The sequence below is a fragment of the Salmo salar genome, chromosome ssa10 (assembly GCF_905237065.1).
Source record: "Salmo salar chromosome ssa10, Ssal_v3.1, whole genome shotgun sequence".
Classification (NCBI taxonomy): Eukaryota; Metazoa; Chordata; class Actinopteri; order Salmoniformes; family Salmonidae; genus Salmo; species Salmo salar.
Window position 1 is genome coordinate 16,879,267 of NC_059451.1, and position 18,262 is coordinate 16,897,528.

At 42.8% G+C, this 18,262-nt stretch overlaps 1 protein-coding gene across 5 annotated transcripts in view; it reads left to right on the plus strand.

Moving 5' to 3' along the window:
• Window positions 1–18,262, plus strand: part of LOC106613633 (cAMP-specific 3',5'-cyclic phosphodiesterase 4D) — a 166,676-nt gene that overhangs the window by 71,773 nt on the left and 76,641 nt on the right. Inside the window, exon 1 of one of the 5 annotated variants that reach the window (XM_045687402.1) lies at window positions 15,377–16,440. The exons of the other annotated variants lie outside the window; for them this stretch is intronic. Within the exon in view, the coding sequence (XP_045543358.1) occupies window positions 16,355–16,440 (86 nt within the window). The 5' untranslated portion in view covers window positions 15,377–16,354. Of the gene's footprint in view, window positions 1–15,376; window positions 16,441–18,262 lie in introns of those variants that run through there. 5 annotated transcript variants of the gene reach the window in all.

Here is an 18,262-nt window from a genome sequence, read left to right on the forward strand (position 1 = left end):
TTTGCTTCATTCTATTCATGCATATTGGATACACAACACACCATGATGGCCGCTAGCATTATTGATTCTTGCTTACATATGAATGAACACAGTACTCAATTTAATGGATTACCTTGTCCATAGTACCACCTTTAAAGAAATAACGGAAAAAACTATTACAGTGATGTTATGCCATTGTGATATAGTATAAAACGTTTGTGCTCTAGTATTTGAAGTTAGCCTGGTCCTAGATCTATATGGGCGTTAGCCGACTACCATCAGAGGAGTTAAAACCCATACAGATCTGTGACCAGGCTATTGGAAGTCCCACATGCTCTTTATGGTGCTCTGTCCCTCGCATACATCTGCAATATTCAACGGTTCTAAAGTTGGCCTGTTGCGTGGGTCTGGTGTCTGTCATTAATTCCTCACAGACGCACAGTATTTGTTTAGTTGTGATTCTAGAACCCTCAATCCTGCCTTGTGAGTGTTCCGGGCCGGAATGTGTTGACCGTAACGGCCCTGTGTGTGTGGAGGGGTGGGGGGCCTGTAACGGGGCTGGGAAAACTCAGAGTGCACCATCTGCTGGTTGCATTTGGCAAAGGTTCACACAGCAGCTGTGTGTGGATAAGTGAGCTCCTTCCAGTACGTTGACCCCCTGACCCGCGTGCATTAGATCAGCCCTGTCTAGGGGGCCCGCCTGAGACAGACCACGGAACTGTAGTAAGGCCACCTCATCACTTTTATGTTTCATAGATATTGACAACGAAGAGAAGAGCATTCAGAGTTGCGAATGACTGCAATATCTTCACTGCAACCCTGTCCACATACAGTATGAGTAGGTGGTAGAGAGAGCTTATGACAATGAGAGTTGGTTTTGGATTTTACCAGATGTTGTCATAGCATTAGCAATACAGACGAACATTGTTGGTAGGCTCAAATAATTATTTACTGTACTATTAAATCTTAAATCTCCTAAATTCCAGTAATTCAGATTTAAGCTACTTTTCAAATATAGTATAAAAAGACTTTGGAGACAGTTGAAATTTGTACTTTTTAATTTAAATATTTGCATAGAATAGGATCACAATTTGTTTGACTAAAGAAAGATGATTAAATTCAGCCTTCTACATTCCTTTTCAGACTGAGCTTTCAGGAGTATTTTAGTCTAAGGGTCGTATTTGGATAGGTCTGATGCTGACTTATGAGTTGTAAATACAGTACTGTAAGCATCAGGACAAACTCTAATTGTAGACTTTTTCATTTTTCCCCTTAGCATATTCAGCCAATTATAGCCTGCTTTTTCCTGACCCTCTTTATAAAAGCATGTTTTTCTTTCTAGGTAGCACAGAATGTGTTATTTTTACTTTGTAATATAAAAGTCGTATTGTTCCTCATCTACCCTCCATATTACCTAAGTTACAAGATAGTGGTTAGAACGGGTGGGCACATGTTTTGGCTCCAGGGCCGCACATATTTGCATGTCAAAATCAATTTGCAGGCCAGACAAGGGTATTTTTCCTACCGCTGGGTTAGAACCATCACAGTTTATTAGTGATATTGTCTCTGCGGTGGTTGTGCTTATGCTGTTCTAGTATATTACTGATAGTATTCTGGGCATACACTGAGTATACCGAACACCTTCCTAATATTGGGTTTAACAGAACAGCCTCAATTCGTCGGGTCATGGACTCTACAAGGTGTTGAAAGCGTTCCACAGGGATGCTGGTCCATGTTGACTCCAATTCTTCCCACAGTTGTGTCAAGTTGGCTGGATGTCCTTTGTGTGGTGGACCATTCTTGATAAACGCGGAAATCTGTTGAGTGTAAAAAAAAAAAGCTGCAGCGTTGCAGTTCTTGAAACATACCGGTGCTCCTGGCTAGGGCTGTGGTGGTCATGAAATTTTGTCAGCCGGTGATTGTCAAGCAAATAACTGCTGGTCTCATGGTAATTGATTGTTAATTAACATAAACACATTTAGCATCTCCTGGCTTCCATGCATAGCATATAGGCCACTAATGCAGACCTTTGGAACACTACATTTTAAAAAGTGAAGGGGGGGAAAAAATCCATGTAATATAGCCTACACCTTCACAATAAATCCATTATTTATTGTAGACAGGTCTAAAGAAACATGATATGAAGAAAATGTAATCTGTTTCAGAAGAACAGAATAGCATATTCTGAGTTGGGCTCTGATCTGGCTATGCCAAATGGCTTTGGGCTACACTAGTTCATTTAGCAGAAAAGATTTGCTTATAATTCTTTGGCATTATTTAATATTTTTTCATATTATGAAGACTTCAATTGAACATAGCTGAATTAAATAGAACTTCTAGACATCAGGATTGCGATTACTCACCACGGACTAGCAGAATCCTTTTTTTCCTTTCATGACTCTGCCTAGCTCGACGCAAAGGATATACGGCTTCCTCTGGAACAGGCCTCGATCCCCGTGATCTGCGTGAAGAGGAGGCCGGAGAAAGAGGGGCCGAAGGTCGGGCTTCCTTCTGAGAATTCGTAGACGATCGAATAAACCCCCACTTCCCTCCATCCTGCTAGCAAACGTGCAGTCTTTGAAGAATAAAATCAACGAGTTACGCGAAAGATTGAACTACCAACGGGACATTAAAAACTGTAACATCTTATGCTTCACAGAGTTGTGGCTGAATGACGATAATATCAACATACAGCTGGCAGGTTATACGATGTACCGGCAGGATAGAACAGCGGGTTCTGGTAAGGGGCGGCGGTCTATGTATTTTTGTAAACAACTCCTGGTGCACGATATCTAAGGAAGTCTCGAGCTATTGCCCGCCTGAGGTAGAGTATCTCATGATAAGCTGTAGACCACATTACCTACAGAGAGAGTTTTCATCTGTATTCTTTGTAGCTGTTTTACATACGTCCCGACAGTGACCGTACGTACATACACCAACCAGAAGCCATGGATTACAGGCAGCACCCGCACTGTGCTAAAGGCTAGAGCTGCTGCTTTCAAGGAGTTGGACTCTAACCCGGAAGCTTATTTGAAATCCCGCTATTCCCTCCAACGATCCATAATACAGGCAAAGCATCAATATAGGACTAAGATCGAGTCGTACTACACCGGCTCTGACGTTCGTCGTATGTGGCAGGGCTTGCAAACCATTACAGACTACAAAGGGAAGCACAGCCGAGAGCTGCCCAGTGACACGAGCCTACCAGACGAGCTAAACTACTTCTCTGCTCGCTTCGAGGCAAATAACACTGAAACATGCATGAGAGCAGACTTCGGAAGACTGTGTGATCACGCTCTCCGCAGCCGATGTGAGTAAGACCTTTAAACAGGTCAACATTCACAAGGCCGCAAAACCAGACGGATTACCAGGACGTTTACTCCGAGCATGCGCTGACCAACTTGCAAGTGTCTTCACTGACATTTTCAACCTCTCCCTGTCTGAGTCTCTAATACCAACATGTTTCAAGCAGACCACCATAGTCTCTGTGCCCAAGAACACGTAAGGGATTCTGCCTAGGTGACTACCGACCCGTAGCACTCACGTCTGTAGCCATGAAGTGCTTTGAAAGGCTGGTCATGGCTCACATCAACACCATCATCCCAGAAATCCTAGACCCACTCTAATTTGCATACCGCCCCAACAGATCCACAGATGATGCAATCTCTATTGCACTCCATACTGCCCTTTCCCATCTGGACAAAAGGAACACCTATATGAGAATGCTATTCATTGACTACAGCTCAGCGTTCAACACCATAGTGCCCTCAAAGCTCATCAATAAGCTAAGGACCCAGGGGCTAAATACCTCCCTCTGCAACTAGATCCTGGACTTCCTGACGGGCCGCCCCCAGGTGGTAAGGGTAGGTAACAACACATCTGCCACGCTGATCCTCAACACAGGGGCCCTTCAGGGGTGCATGCTCAGTCCCCTCCTGTACTCCCTGTTCACTCATGACTGAACGGCCAGGCAGGTCTCCAACACCATCATTAAATTTGCCGATGAGACAACAGTGGTAGGCCTGATCACCAACAATAACGAGACAACCTATAGGGAGGAGGTCATAGACCTGGTGGTGTGGTGCAAGGACAACAGCCTCTCTCTCAACATGATCAAGTCAAAGGAGATGATTGTGGACTACAGGAAAAAGAGGACCGAGCACGCCCCCATTCTCATCGATGGGGCTGCAGTGGAGCAGGTTGAGAGATTCAAGTTTCTTGCCGTCCTCATCACCAACAAATTAACGTGGTCCAAGCACACCAAGACAGTCGTGAAGAGGGCACGACAAAACCTATTCCCCAACAGGAGACTGAAAAGATTTGGCTTGGGTCCTCAGATCCTCATAAGGTTCTACAGCTGCGCCATCGAGAGCATCCTGACTGGTTGCATCACTGCCTGGTATGGGAACTGCTCGGCCTCCGACCACAAGGCACTACAGGGGGTAGTGCAAACGGCCCAGTACATCACTGGGGCCAAGCTTCCTTGCATCCAGGACCTCTGTACCAGGCGGTGTCAGAGGAAGGCCCTAAAAATTGTCAAAGACTCCAGCGACCCTAGTTATAGACTGTTGTCTCTGCTACCGCATGGCAAGCGGTACCGGATCGCCAAATCTAGGTTCAAGAGGCTTCTAAACAGCTTTTACCCCCCAAGCCTTAAGATTCCTGAACATCTAGTCAAATGGCTACCAAGACTATTTGCAGTGGCCCCCCCTCACTCCCTCTTTACACCACTGCTACTCTCTGTTGTCATCTATGCATAGTCACTTTAATAACTCTACCTACATGTACATACTACCTCAACTAACCGGTTCCCCCGCACATTGACTCTGTATCGGTACCCCTCTGTATATACTCTCGCTGTGGTTATTTTACTGCTGCTCTTTTATTACTTGTTACTTTTATCTCTTACTCTTATCCATATTTTTTTAACTGCATTGTTGGTTAGGGGCTCGTATGTAAGCATTTCACTGTAAGGTACCTGTTGTATTCGGCGATTGTGACTAATAACATTTGATTTGATTTGATTATATGCTTAATTTAGAGTTATTTATGTAACTTTAGTTGTGATACAAACATTGGGCTATGTATTTTGATTTTTAATACATTCTAAGGCATGTTTGCGGAGGTTGTACACTTCATCAGTCTCTCATTCACAATTTGACAAGCACTTGATAATGCCTCGAATTTCCCAGCGGCATCCCCTTTGTGTGGCCATAATGCCCCCTAAAAAAAATCCATGCCTTTTGCGTCCAGTGGGCTGAATATAAGAATAAAAATTCTCTTCTCCCGGCTGGGCGCTCTGAAGCACCTCTCACTCACATGGCTCTCCGTCACGTGATCAGGTCTTTCTCACAGGCTACAAGCGCAGACTCCCGAGTGGGCTCCCGAGTGGTACTGCATCTCAGTTCTCAGCGTCTTTAACCAATTCTGAGGTGCATATTGTTGGAAGAACTATCCACATTTACTTTTCGTCAGCCAACAAGATGAGTAGGCCTAACGAACAGCAAAAGCACTAGCCTACTATCCCCCATAGTACAAAGTTGACCTATTCTGTGCGAGAAATAAATATTCCAAACATAGATTTAAGCAATGATCCTGACGCAACAGATGAGAACGTTCTGCTTAAAATGTTGATACACTATTAGGCTATTTCTTCACATTGTAAGCGCAGCAATGCGCCCACGGCAGTAGGCTATAAGCGCGAATGTTCCATTAGCAGGAAAACAGCATTCTCAAAAGTGACCACAAATGCGATTATGCATGTAATGCTTTTGTTACAAAGGTGCATTTTTATGGTGAAAATGATCTTCCCCGAACATGAAACGCACACGATGCATATGTCTGCCAGTTAGGCTCTACACCCGTTCTAAAGAAGATTAATGTGTTTAATTTTAAGAAGTTATTTGGCCACTTTACTTGTGATACAAACGTTGGGCTATATGTTTAGATTTTTAATACATTCTAAGACTGCATGATGCGACTCTAATGAGGATTTGAAAAAAGTCGCATGAAAGGCATGAGCTCTGCTTTGTTTTTTGCCCAGGCTGTACCCACTTCATCAGTCCCCCATTCACAATTTCACAAGCACTTGATAATGCCTCGAATTTCCCAGCAGCAAATATTTCATTCACAAATGATAGGCTAATATTGTCACCCATCAGACTATTCCTGATTTAATCTTGTCTTTACATATACTAAATAATATATGTGTGAAATGTGTTGATTTTAAATGGACCATTATCATGCACCTGTCTCAAAAAAGGAGCAGGGGAAAAATACATCTATGCACTTAAATAGCGAATGGAGGACACTATTCCCGTGGTTAAATGTCATGCCATCCTGTTGTAAAGAGAAGCAATGTGCTTAATATTAGGAAAGTTGAGAAATTAATATAGTAGGCCTAGCAATAAAAAGCTGATGGGATCCCTCTCTTTTTATTAGCAGCCATCACTCTGTTTTCTCATGCAATTGCATAGCCTAAAGAAATGTTGCACAACATGAGCTCATGGGCTCTCATGAAGTGTTTGATTAGATTTTCGATTACATTTGCATTGATGTCAGAGTGATTAGAGGGACAGTAGAGTGCTGAGTACCAGGCAGTTAGCACATTTGGTAATCTATTAATGACCATCAGCAGCATCAGAGCTTGGAGAAGCCTAGTTACCGTGACTAAGAGGTCACGTGGAATTTGACTGCCATCATGACTCGTGACGTCCAGTGTGGCGGTAATACGGTCACCGTAACAGCCCTACGCCTACAACTATACCCTGTTCAAAGGCACTTAAATCTCACACGTACACAATCCATGTCTCAATTGTCTCAAAGCTTAAAAATCTTTCTTTAACTCCGCCCCTTCATCAACACTAATTTAAGTGGATTTAACAAGTGACATCAATAAGGGGTCATAGCTTTCACCTGGATACACTTGGTCATTCTGGGGGTGCTTGGCCTATCCACAGGGGTACTCGAGAAGACTGATGATACCATAGGCTTAATGATAAAATGCACATGAGGTGGTATTTCAGGGTTACTCCGGGCAGAGCAAAATTCAGTTGATGGTAGAGTAACCAAAAAAGGTTGGGAACCACTGGTCTATGTCATGGAAAGAGCAGGTGGTGTTAATGTTTTGTGTTCTCAGTGTATATAGTGTTGCAGAGAAAATTGCCTAGCCCTTGTGCAGCTGGTTTCCAGAGACCTTGTGTGGGGTAGATGAGGAATGGGTCACTGGCCATCCACTGGGTCAAAAGAAGACACAAGATGGTGTATTTTTTTCCATCATCCACCAACCCCATGGGAGAAGGCAGAATCTCCATTTGAGACAGAAGCTTATGATCACTTGTGCTCCTCTACAAACTTTATCTCCCTCTCTAATTTTTTATGGTCGGAAGAGGCCCCCTCTCATGTAACTTTGCCTTGCTAACTGAGCATAATGAAGAACCAAACAGGCCTTGTCAGCTAAGACTTGTTCGTGAGCCTCATCACAGCAGCTCAGGCATGTGTTTGTTGTGGGAGAGTGAAAATGTGGCTCTGACTGGTTAATGTTTACAGACCGATTGACTGAGAAAGGAAATTATTTTAAAGTACTTCAACTAGTGTACAATTTTTATGATTTATGGACAAACTACAGCAACATATTTTGTGTTTTATTCAATAAGTTAGATGACCCGAGAATTTTATCCTGATTCATTTCAATAATGAGAATTTGGGGTGAAATGTGCAAGATTCAGGCATTTGAGAGTTTCAAGTTCCTTAGTGTCCACATAACCAATAAACTATCATGGTCCAAACACACCAAGACATTCGTGAAGAGGGCACGACAACACCTTTCCCCCTCAGGAGACTGAAAAGATTTGGCATTGGTCCCTAGATCCTCAAAAAGTTCTACAGCTGCACCATCGAGAGCATCCTGACCGGTTGCATCACCGCCTGGTATGGCAACTGCTCGGCATCTGACCGTAAGGCTCTACAGAGGGTAGTGCATACGGCCCAGTACATCACTGGGGTCAGGCTTGAATTATTATTATATTATTTTTAATTTCACCTTCATTGTGAATAAGAATTTGTTCTTTAACTGACTTGCCTAGCTAAATAAAGGTTCAATAAAAAAATAAAAATAAAATTAAGATGCCAGATAGTTACCCCTTTCAATTCCCTATGTGATGCCAAGGAAGTCAATTGAGGAGCTAATAGGTAATGTAATAGGGCTTTGTTTTGGAGCCGTCACACTGCTAGCGCTTGTTGTTCCCGCATCATGTAGTTGTCATGGGGTCTGCTCACTAACGCAGCCTCCTGGCCTAGTCTGAAGGTAACTCCTGAGTCAAAATCATGGGTTAATGTCTCTTGTGTCGGCATCTCAATGAAGCCTTTTGTTCGCCTGTGTGGCAGACAAGCCTCTCGTCTTCTGCCTTAGGTGTTCAGTACTGTTCAGTAGGCCAGCCATAGGTCAGCACTGTGCTATGTGTCTGATGTACCGATGCCTTATCTACTTACCATCCTGGCAAAACAAAAGCAGAGACATCTCTTCACATTTTAATCGGTTTCTGTTATTGGTCTACTTTGATGCTACCCGTGATTTCTCTGTGATGTCAGCACAGGTGGAATGCCACTGGACAAATCATACTAACTCTACAAGAGCTATAGAGATAAAAGTAGCTCAGGAAGAACTTCATAGTTCACAAGAGCTATGGATGGCCACAGTGATCCAAAACAAGATTTCCCAAAACAATTAGCAGTCTTGTCTGGCTTTTGGTGGCGTCAAAGATGAATTTTTGATGGCCAGGGTCATAACCTGCAGGGGAAACTTAATGAAGCAAATAACACGAGCCAAACCCTCTAAAACCTCTCTTTACACAACATGCTACACCAATTCCCCTCAACTGATTATTTTTCCTGTACAAATGGATTCTAGTTCTTGAGTTTCTTTTAAAGTGATTCATGAACTGTCTACTTTTTTGGCATTTAATGAATGTATGTTTTCACAATCACTGTTGGCAAAGACTTTTTTTGTGCAGTATGTATCATAGATTTCAGTTGAATTTCAGAATTTAGAGTCACCTACGAACGTTCACATCTGTATTTGGGAGGTTTCTCCCATTCTTCTCTGCAGATCCTCTCAAACTCTGTCAGGTTGGATGGGTAGTGTTGCTGCACAGCTATTTGCAGGTATTTTTAAGAGATGTTCGATTGGGTTCAAGTCCGGGCTCTCACTGGGCCACTCAAGGACATCCAGAGACTTGTTCTGAAGCCACTCCTGCATTGTATTGGCTGTGTGCTTAGGGTCGTTGTGCTGTTGGAAGGTGAACCTTCGCCCCAGTCTGAGGTGCTGAGCGCTCTGGAGCAGGTTTTCATCAACGATCTCTCTGTACTTTGCTCCAGTCATCTTTGCCTCGATCCTGACTAGTCTCCCAATCCTTGCCGCTGAAACACATCAGCATTATGCTGCTACCACTATGCTTCACCGAAGGGATGGTGCCAGGTTTCCTCCAGATGTGATGTTTGGCATTCAGGTCAAAGAGTTCAATCTTGTTTTCATCAGACCAGAGAATCTTGTTTTTCATAGTCTGAGAGTCTTTAGGTGCTTTTGGGCAAACTCCAAGTGGCCTGTCATGTGCCTTTTACTGAGGAGTGCCTTCCGTCTGACCACTCTACGATAAAGGCCTGATTGGTGGAGTGCTGCAGAGATGGTTGTCCTTCTGGAAGGTTCTCCCATCTCCACAGAAGAACTCTAGAGCTCTGTCAGAGTCACCATCGAGTTCTTGGTCACCTCCCTGACCAAGCCCCTTCTCCCCCGATTGCTCAGTTTGGCCGGGCAGCCAGCTCTAGGAAGAGTCTTGGTGTTTCCAACTTCTTCCATTTAAGAATGATGGAGGCCACTGTGTTCTTGGGGACCTTAAATGCTACTGACATTTTTTGGTACTTTTCCCCTGATTTGTGCCTCAAGACAATCCTGTCTCTGAGCTCTACGGACATGGTTTGGTTTTTGACATGCACTGTCAACTGTTTTTGACATGCACTGTCAACTGTGTGACCTTTTTATAGACAGTTGTGTGCCTTTCCAAATCATGTCCAATCAATTGAATTTACCACAGGTGGTATTCCAATCAAGTTGTAGAAACATCTCAAGAATGATCAATTGAAACAGGATGCACCTGAGCTCAAATTTGAGTATCATAGCAAAGTGTCTGAATACTTATGTAAATAAAGTATTTCTGTTTTTTATTTTTAATACATTTGCTAAAATAAAATAAAAATCAGCTTTCGCTTTGTCGTTATGGGGTATTGTGCTTAGATTGCTGAGATTTTTTTTTCTTAATCCATTTTAGAATAAGGCTGTAACGTAACAACATTTGGAAAAAGTCAAGGGGTCTGAATACTTTCCGAATGCACTGTAAATGCAACAATTTCAAAGATTTTGCTGAGTTACAATTCATATAAGTTCATATAAGGAAATCAGTCAATTGAAATAAATAAATTAGGCCCTAATCTATGGAGTTCACATAACTGGGCAGGGACACAGCCATGATGATGCCGCAGGTGAAGAAGCCGGATGTGGAGGTCCTGGGCTGGCGTGGTTACACGTAGTCTGCGGTCGTGAGGCAGGTTGGACGTACTGTCAAATTCTCTAAAACGACGTTGGTGGCGGCTTATGGTAGAGAAATTAACATTCAATTCTCTAGCAACAGCTCTGGTGGACATTCTCGCAGTCAGCATGCCAATTGCACCCTCCCTCAAAACTTCAGACATCTGTGACATTGTGTTGTGTGACAAAACTGCACATTTTAGAGTGGCCTTTTATTGTCCCCAGCACAAGGTGCACCTGTGTAATGATAATGCTGTTTAATCAGCTTCTTGATATGCCACACCTGGATAAAGGATAAAATGCTCACTAACAGGGATGTAAAGAATAAATAAAATAATGTTCTTGTGCATATGGAACATTTCTGAGATCTTTTATTTCAGCTCATGAAACATGGGACCAACACTTTACATGTTGCGTTTATATTTTTGTTCAGTGTATATATGAACTTGAGACAGTGTCCGAGATGGCCGAACGTTGTTTTCAACATAATCTACTCACGTTCGCATACGCCGTTTCATGGCGGTTGGCATATGCTTTACAGATCTGAGAACGGTAGTGCACCAGCACTCAGTGCGCACTGGAAGCAGCAACAACGTCATCACGTCATCCAGAAACATGACAGACAGTGGATTGATATAAATGTTAATATATTCGGCTGTGAGTGATGATGAAGAAAAGAATTGTCCTCGAGACAATTACTTGAAAAATTCAATGGATATTTTCGGCACAAAGGTGGTAACGAAAGTCTCTTTTTAGGATTTTTTAAATTGGACTTCTCTATGGGGCCGTCTATGGGAATTGTCCTTTTGGGCTCGACTTCAGCTAAACTGCTGTACCGAACGTGTCCTCTGAGCACAGTGGAAAGCGTGATTCCAGAGCGGAACCCTGGTCCTCTGGCTTTTTAGCATGAAATTGTTAAAAGCAGCGGCCAATGTAAAATGGAATGATCTGTGCTTCTTTGCCCATTATGATTCACAGATGGGCCAGGATTAATTAACACCGGAGTTTAGGTTGATTACACAGAGGGGTGTACTGGGCCATCATCACAGATGAGAAACATCATGCAGTTTCCTCACTTGCTCTTCTCTTTATCTACTTTGGAACCTATTCGTTCCAACCAAGTAAAAACAGTGTTCTCCAAAAACATCCTCCAAAACAATGTTTACCTTGGAAACTTGGATAGTAGTTTGAATTGTTTTAGGGTTTAATGTATTACTCTTTTGACAATGCTGACAATCCCTAGTTTGTGTATTAGAGAGAGTAGCCTTTTGTGCAGGTCTTCAAGCCACAAGGTTAGGAAAAATTACAACATTTGTGCATCAGGAAACTTGGCATTAAGCAGATGATGAGACACGCAAGAAAGCTAGCGGCTGGTATCAATTAACTCGTTTTAACGTCACAGAAGATAGATTAAACCTCTGGCAGTGCATGGAGTGTGTACTGTAAGGCCTTGCAGAAGATAAACACAAGGGGGAACCGTCATAAGGTATGTGTTGGCAGCCGAGAGCTTTCAGCGATTGCCTTTCAAGAGAAAATGCTTCAGATAAGCTGCATTTGTCTAGAGCTCTTTAGATTCTCTTTCTGTTCCGGTCAGACATTCACCAGACAGTGTTTACGTAATAGGGCTGATTAATGCTGCAGTTATGATGGCAGCCTTTGTATCTAACATATTTTTCATACAGAACAGAATTCTTCTATGCCATTTTATATGTGACTTAAATCTGTGTAATGATGACTTCTTAATTCCTGCAGAAGAGGCTCGTTACTACTCTGTAGGCCTACACCTTTTCTACTTGGTTGTCGCACCCAGATTTGGCCATCTGTGAACAGTTTTACAGATGTTGCTCATATTCATTCTTTTTGCTATTACACTCACAGCGACCAAACTCTACACACACCTTGCACTTGCTGTGACAGGCACTCATGTCCCTGCCAGGCCTAACAAGAGGACAGAACACGCACTCACACACTTTTTGGGAGGCAGGCACATGCTCTTACATATACAGATGTACAATATAGTATTTGAAACCAGGTCTGTGTCTAGCCCCATGCCACGTCCATAGTTCCATCTGGTCTCCTGGTTTAATATCTGGCCTCCCATGTTCTCTTTGACAGCGGCTCCAACCTACAGACTTCCCCATCCTCTTCTCCTCTCTCTCCCCCTCTGACTGTTTCCCCGCTGTAGCCGATTAACAGATCGAATAGCATGTTTGGTGTGTTTCATGCTTTAATGAGGCTGTCTGACGGGGGCCTGAGGGCCTAAGGGGTCTGTTCTGCCCTGTTCTGACCCAGGGCCATGCAGGGGAGGGGACACACTCTGACACACTCCAGGGCTCAATCCCAATACCCCCCGCTTAGCCCTCCCCTTTTGTTTTCGAGTGTCTCTCGTGGGGGTAGGCACTCAAAAACGGAGCAACTAGTGATAGGGAGAGCTAAATTAGGCCTAGGGAATGGGACATCACCACATCACACGAGCCTTGTGTTTTTCACAATGCCTGTACTGGCAACAGTCCTTATATTTCAATGTTTCCCCTAGTTTCATTTAGCAGCGACGGGCAGCGCTGGGGGAGGATACATTTTCGGGATGGTAAAATGTTTTCAGTGTAAACATATAAACAACTCAAACCAGATATAAAGTATGTAGAAAAGATAATGGCGCTGTATATTGTTTTAAAAAGATCTTTGAGAACTAACAAGCACCAAAATAAAAACTAGACAGTCGGTGAGAATTCAAAATTCAAAAAATGCCTTATGTAACAAATAAGCACCATATGAGCAACAAATGAGAACATCAGAACAACAATGTACCCAGCCTTTGGCTGTGGTTCAATGTGGAGTAGTACTGAAGCAGGACTTTCATTCCGTAGCAGTTTGAAATGTAACAGTCACATTTCCTTCACTCAGTCATTACCAGTGGAAGCGTTGTAGCTAGAACAATTAAACCCCTCTGTTCTAAACTAATATTTATACCAAACGGTTTAGGGTCCATGCACAGATCGGCTACATAGCTACACATCCATAGCATACAGGTATTTTAATCCTCAGCTATACAATAAGCATAAAATAGTTAGCTACTGCTACGTTACCTGCATTGGCAAATATCTTCAATCTCTAACGTTACGTTACTACTTATAAAGAACAATGACAAGTGATTGACTTGGAAATATTTTTTCATGAACAACAAGGCAAGCTTACAAAATTGTACATTCAATTTGCAGCAAATACATTAGCTAACCCTGGTTTGCTCAGGGGCTGGGACGGGACAGCGGTATTGGGATTGATCCCAGGACACCCCTTTGGCCACTCCTGATAATGGTCACAAGTGTAAAATTATAATTTTAGAATTTAGCTGTCACACTGGCCTGTATTGTATTCTTCCTGCCCAGATACAGCTGATACGAATGAGCTCGATAATGAACGATGGTTAATCATCTCTGCCCAATAATAGTTAAAATAATAGTTACTTGGATATCTGTTTATTTACCATGGAGCGTGTACAACATACTGTAAACATTGCAGCAGGGTTGGATATTACTGTAGCTTATTTCCAAAAAGAAAACATCCTGAACGACTAGAGATGGTCTTGCAGGGACATATAGTGTAGGCAGGCCAATTCAAATGAAACCAAACATTCCTTGCTGAACATTTTAACAACACAGCTCATTTTTTATTTTTTTTTTACCTTTATTTAACTAGGCAAGTCAGTTAAAAACAAATTCTTATTTTCAATGACGGCCTAGGAACAGTGGGTTAACTGCCTTGTTCAGGGGCAGAACGACAGATTTGTTCCTTGTCCTCTCAGGGATTCGATCTTGCAACCTTTCGGTTACTAGTCCAACACTGCCGCCCCATTAGAGGTGAGATCTCACTCCTTATCCCCCAGTCACCTGCACATAGGTAAAGGAGACTGTCGTTAGATAAAAGTTCCAGATCTAACACGTTTATTTAACACGGTTAGGTGTGTGGTGTCTTGGAAAGCGGTGAGGTGAGGGAGCAGGTTGTGTTGTAGCTGACAGAGGTTGTGCATAGTACAATCAAGGGTTGATGATTATTACTGTGCTGTTTTAATGAGTACCTGCAGGTGGTGTGATTATGAGTTTTCCTGAGATTGCCTGTTCTATGAAACATGGAGAGCTACTGGGTCTGCAGGCTTTTATTCCAGCCATGGCATGTCTGTGGCACAGTGCAAAAAAGTCTGTCTCAATTACAGTGTCATCTACAGTACATAAAATGTGTTATGTACTGATATTGGTGGACTCACTTTGAGCAAGAGTGACATTGCATACTGTGTGTTGTGGGTAGCAGTTTCCTGGAGTCTCTCAACTGCAGTGCTTGAAAACATTTTTGTAATGTACATTTTTGTAATTTATCCGACACACTTATTCAGAGCGACTTACAGTAGCAATAAGGGTTAAATGCCTTGCTCAAGGGCACAGCAACAGATGTTTCACCTAATCGGCTCGTGATTCGAAACCATTCACCTTTTGATTACCGTTCCAACGCTTTAACTGCTAGGCTAACTGCCGTCCAGTGATGTTTTTATCTCTGTTTTTATCACTGACTGCAGACTGCGTATACTTTTCCTGTGTGCATGTTTCTATGCGTGTTTCTGTGCGCAGGTTTGTGAGTGTGCTGTGCTGTGCTAGACCCTAGACCCCAGGAACTACATCTGAGTGCCCCCTTGCTACCCCTTATTCGTGGAAGCTAACAATACACAATGTCATTATTTAGCTTTAGGGGGAACGAAGGGCGTGCCACATTGGGAGGCATGTCGATCCCACGTGTCGGCCTGTGCTAGGTTAGGGCTGCCAGTCACCAGAGAGACCCAGTAGCAGAAGAAACCCACAGACAAGTCCAGACGTACAAAGCTAGTCTATGGCAACTAGATCAGAATGCATCAGAAAACCTTTAAACTGTTATTTTTTTCTATTCAGTATAAAATAATTATCCATGCACTTGGGAATATGGTAGGTATGAGAGTTATATCTTTCTAACTTGACCATTTGCTTCTGGCATACTTATCTGAAGTCTTCAGTTCTCCTTTCCTCGGAAGATGCCAACGCTTACTCAATTTCATCAAGTTCCTCCTTAACTGAAGGCTTGTGTTTGCAGGCTGTTTCACTTTTACTGTAGATATTCAAAAAATATCTCTAAACAGTTGTGGGGACTTGGATGGGCCCTGGGTGCAGCCCCCACAGCCAGAACCTCTGGGGACAGCGCAAGCTCTCCCACAGTGCGGAGAGAGGTCAACGCTTGCTCTGCCCTCCGCGCTCAAACCTCATTCCCTTCTCCCTCACATTGGTTACTGTATCACTCAGGATTTCCCCTTTCTGTAGAGACAGACAGAGAGGCTGAGAAAGACACTGTGAGAAACTTTGTGTTTAAGAACCGGTCTCTGAATTTTGGACGACAGAAGAGATGGAATCCTAATACAGCAATTCAAGAAAGCTATCTGGAGCACTGAATACCACTGGTCTTGTTGAGACCTGCGTAGCCTACAGCACTTGGGACTCCTACATTTTCAGCCTCTCCCCTTCTCCTGATCTACAGTTACCCCAGTATCCCCAGCATACCTGCGATCGGGGGACACCCACCTACCCACCCACCGCTCCCCAAGTCTCCCCAGGCAGTAGCAGCATGTGGCGGGTACAGCCCCGGCAGGAGAGCCCTTCGGAGAGGATGAGCTCCACCTGAGCTCCAGCTCGTCTCCCAGCTGTTGTTGTGGGTGTGTAGCCTCTTTTTCTTTGTTAGCCCAGCAAGTCATAGACTTATAGCAGCCAAAAGCTTTGACCCACAATGAACAAAGATCACCGATTCCCCAGGAAGGGGAGCCAGTTCAGCTATGGCCCCAACAGCCACGGTCGAAGACACTCCTGCTTAGGGTATGTATGCAGAACTAGATCTTGTGTGGGGTTTGTGAGTATCTTGACTGTTTTATTCAGTCTTTGTTTTTTATTTCAAGTGTTGTATCCTTCTGGTTCATGTACAACGCAGTGGCTGTACAGTAACATGATGTCAGAACTCTGACTCTGCCCTTCACAGAGCTGTATGTGTTTTGATTGATAGCCGATCTGAACTTGAGGGCCGCACAAGACAAGAAGTTGCCACCATTTCTCCCGCTAATTGGGCAACTTTTGCAAATGTTTTGTCTGAGTGAGAGAAATACTGTAAATTAAAGCTGCAGTATGTAACTTTTTGGGTGGCCTGACCAAATTCACATAGGAATGTGTGTTGTAGATCTGTCATTCTCATTGAAAGCAAGTCTAAGAAGTGGTAGATCAGTTCTATGTGTGCTCATTCAATGCTTCCCATTCTTGTGTTTGGTTTTTGCGTCTTTTACTTTTGGGATTGTACAGTACACCAGCTGAAAATACAATATTTTTGGTTATGGAAAATATATTTCACAGCGGTTTAGATGGTACAGTGATTCTCTACACTATACTCGCTTGTTTTGTCACATAAACTGAAATTAGGCCAACTTTTACAATTTTTGCAACCATGAAATGGTGGAGTGAATTCCGCATAGTGCATCTTTAAGAGGACTCTATATATTTTGAAAGATGAGATGTTGAGGATTATCATAAATAGCGCTTTGATGTCCTACAAGCAGTCCAAATGTGCAGTTTTCCATGTCATATACAGTGTCAACGTTTATGATCACAATGTTCAATGTTCAGCTACAAGATTACATGGCGTCATACCCTGGGTTGTTCTGAATGTTTGTCTATTGTCTATTCTAATTTGCCACGACACGCACCTGAATGCACTCATGACTCCTTTCTATGCGTACCACAATAATGATCTCTTTCCCTGAATTGCATTGTGAAAGCCTACCACTGTAATATTGTATTTGATAACAGGCTTTCAAATGATACCCACCTGACCCAGGTTGCAATTTATAATGGAAGTTTTGAATTATGTAAACAACAACAGTAATTGTGTAACGGCGAAGAAGCAGGGCCGTGTTCAAAAGAAAACAACTACAAGTGTGCTTGCTCTAGTTCCCCAATGGCACAGCTAGGAGAGCTCAGAAAAGCACCTTATAGTTGAAGACTCTTCTTTGAGTGATAAAAGTGCATTGAAATGACTTAGGAACTGTGTACACTTTGGAGAGGTGTGTGGCCAATTGGAGACAGCAGTTAGTTCTCACTCCAACTGTAATTTCTTTGTCTTATGTTGTACCTAACCCACATTTTCCAGAGATATTCTTATCATGTTTCTAAATGTATCCAGAGAATTTTAGAGTTTGTTATTAACAAATGCAGTAAAAAATACAGTGAATGTAAAATGCACATATCAGTAGATTGAGTCTTTCCCATAATCTCCAAACTGTTCCCTTCTAATTGTTACCATGGTTATGCATATACTTTTCATATTTCTTCTGTAAGAAAAAATTGAATTTAGACCTATCAATATAGGTCAATTCCCATGAGTATAAAGGGTTAAGACTGTCGCCAAGTGACTTCCTGTTTTTTTGTGGTTAACTGGAGCAACACTGTAGAATTTGTTGTAATGTGTTCAGCTTGAGAAATGACTGGTTTTGTGTTGTCGCAGTGTATGTTTCAATACACAAATGTGTTGGGTGTTTCGGTGTCACGGTGTGTACCAGCTCTGCTGTGTGGACTGGATATCAGATGTGTCTGTGAATGCATGGTGTATGTCACGTTTATGTTTAAATGTCTGGGCATAAGTGTTTGTATAATT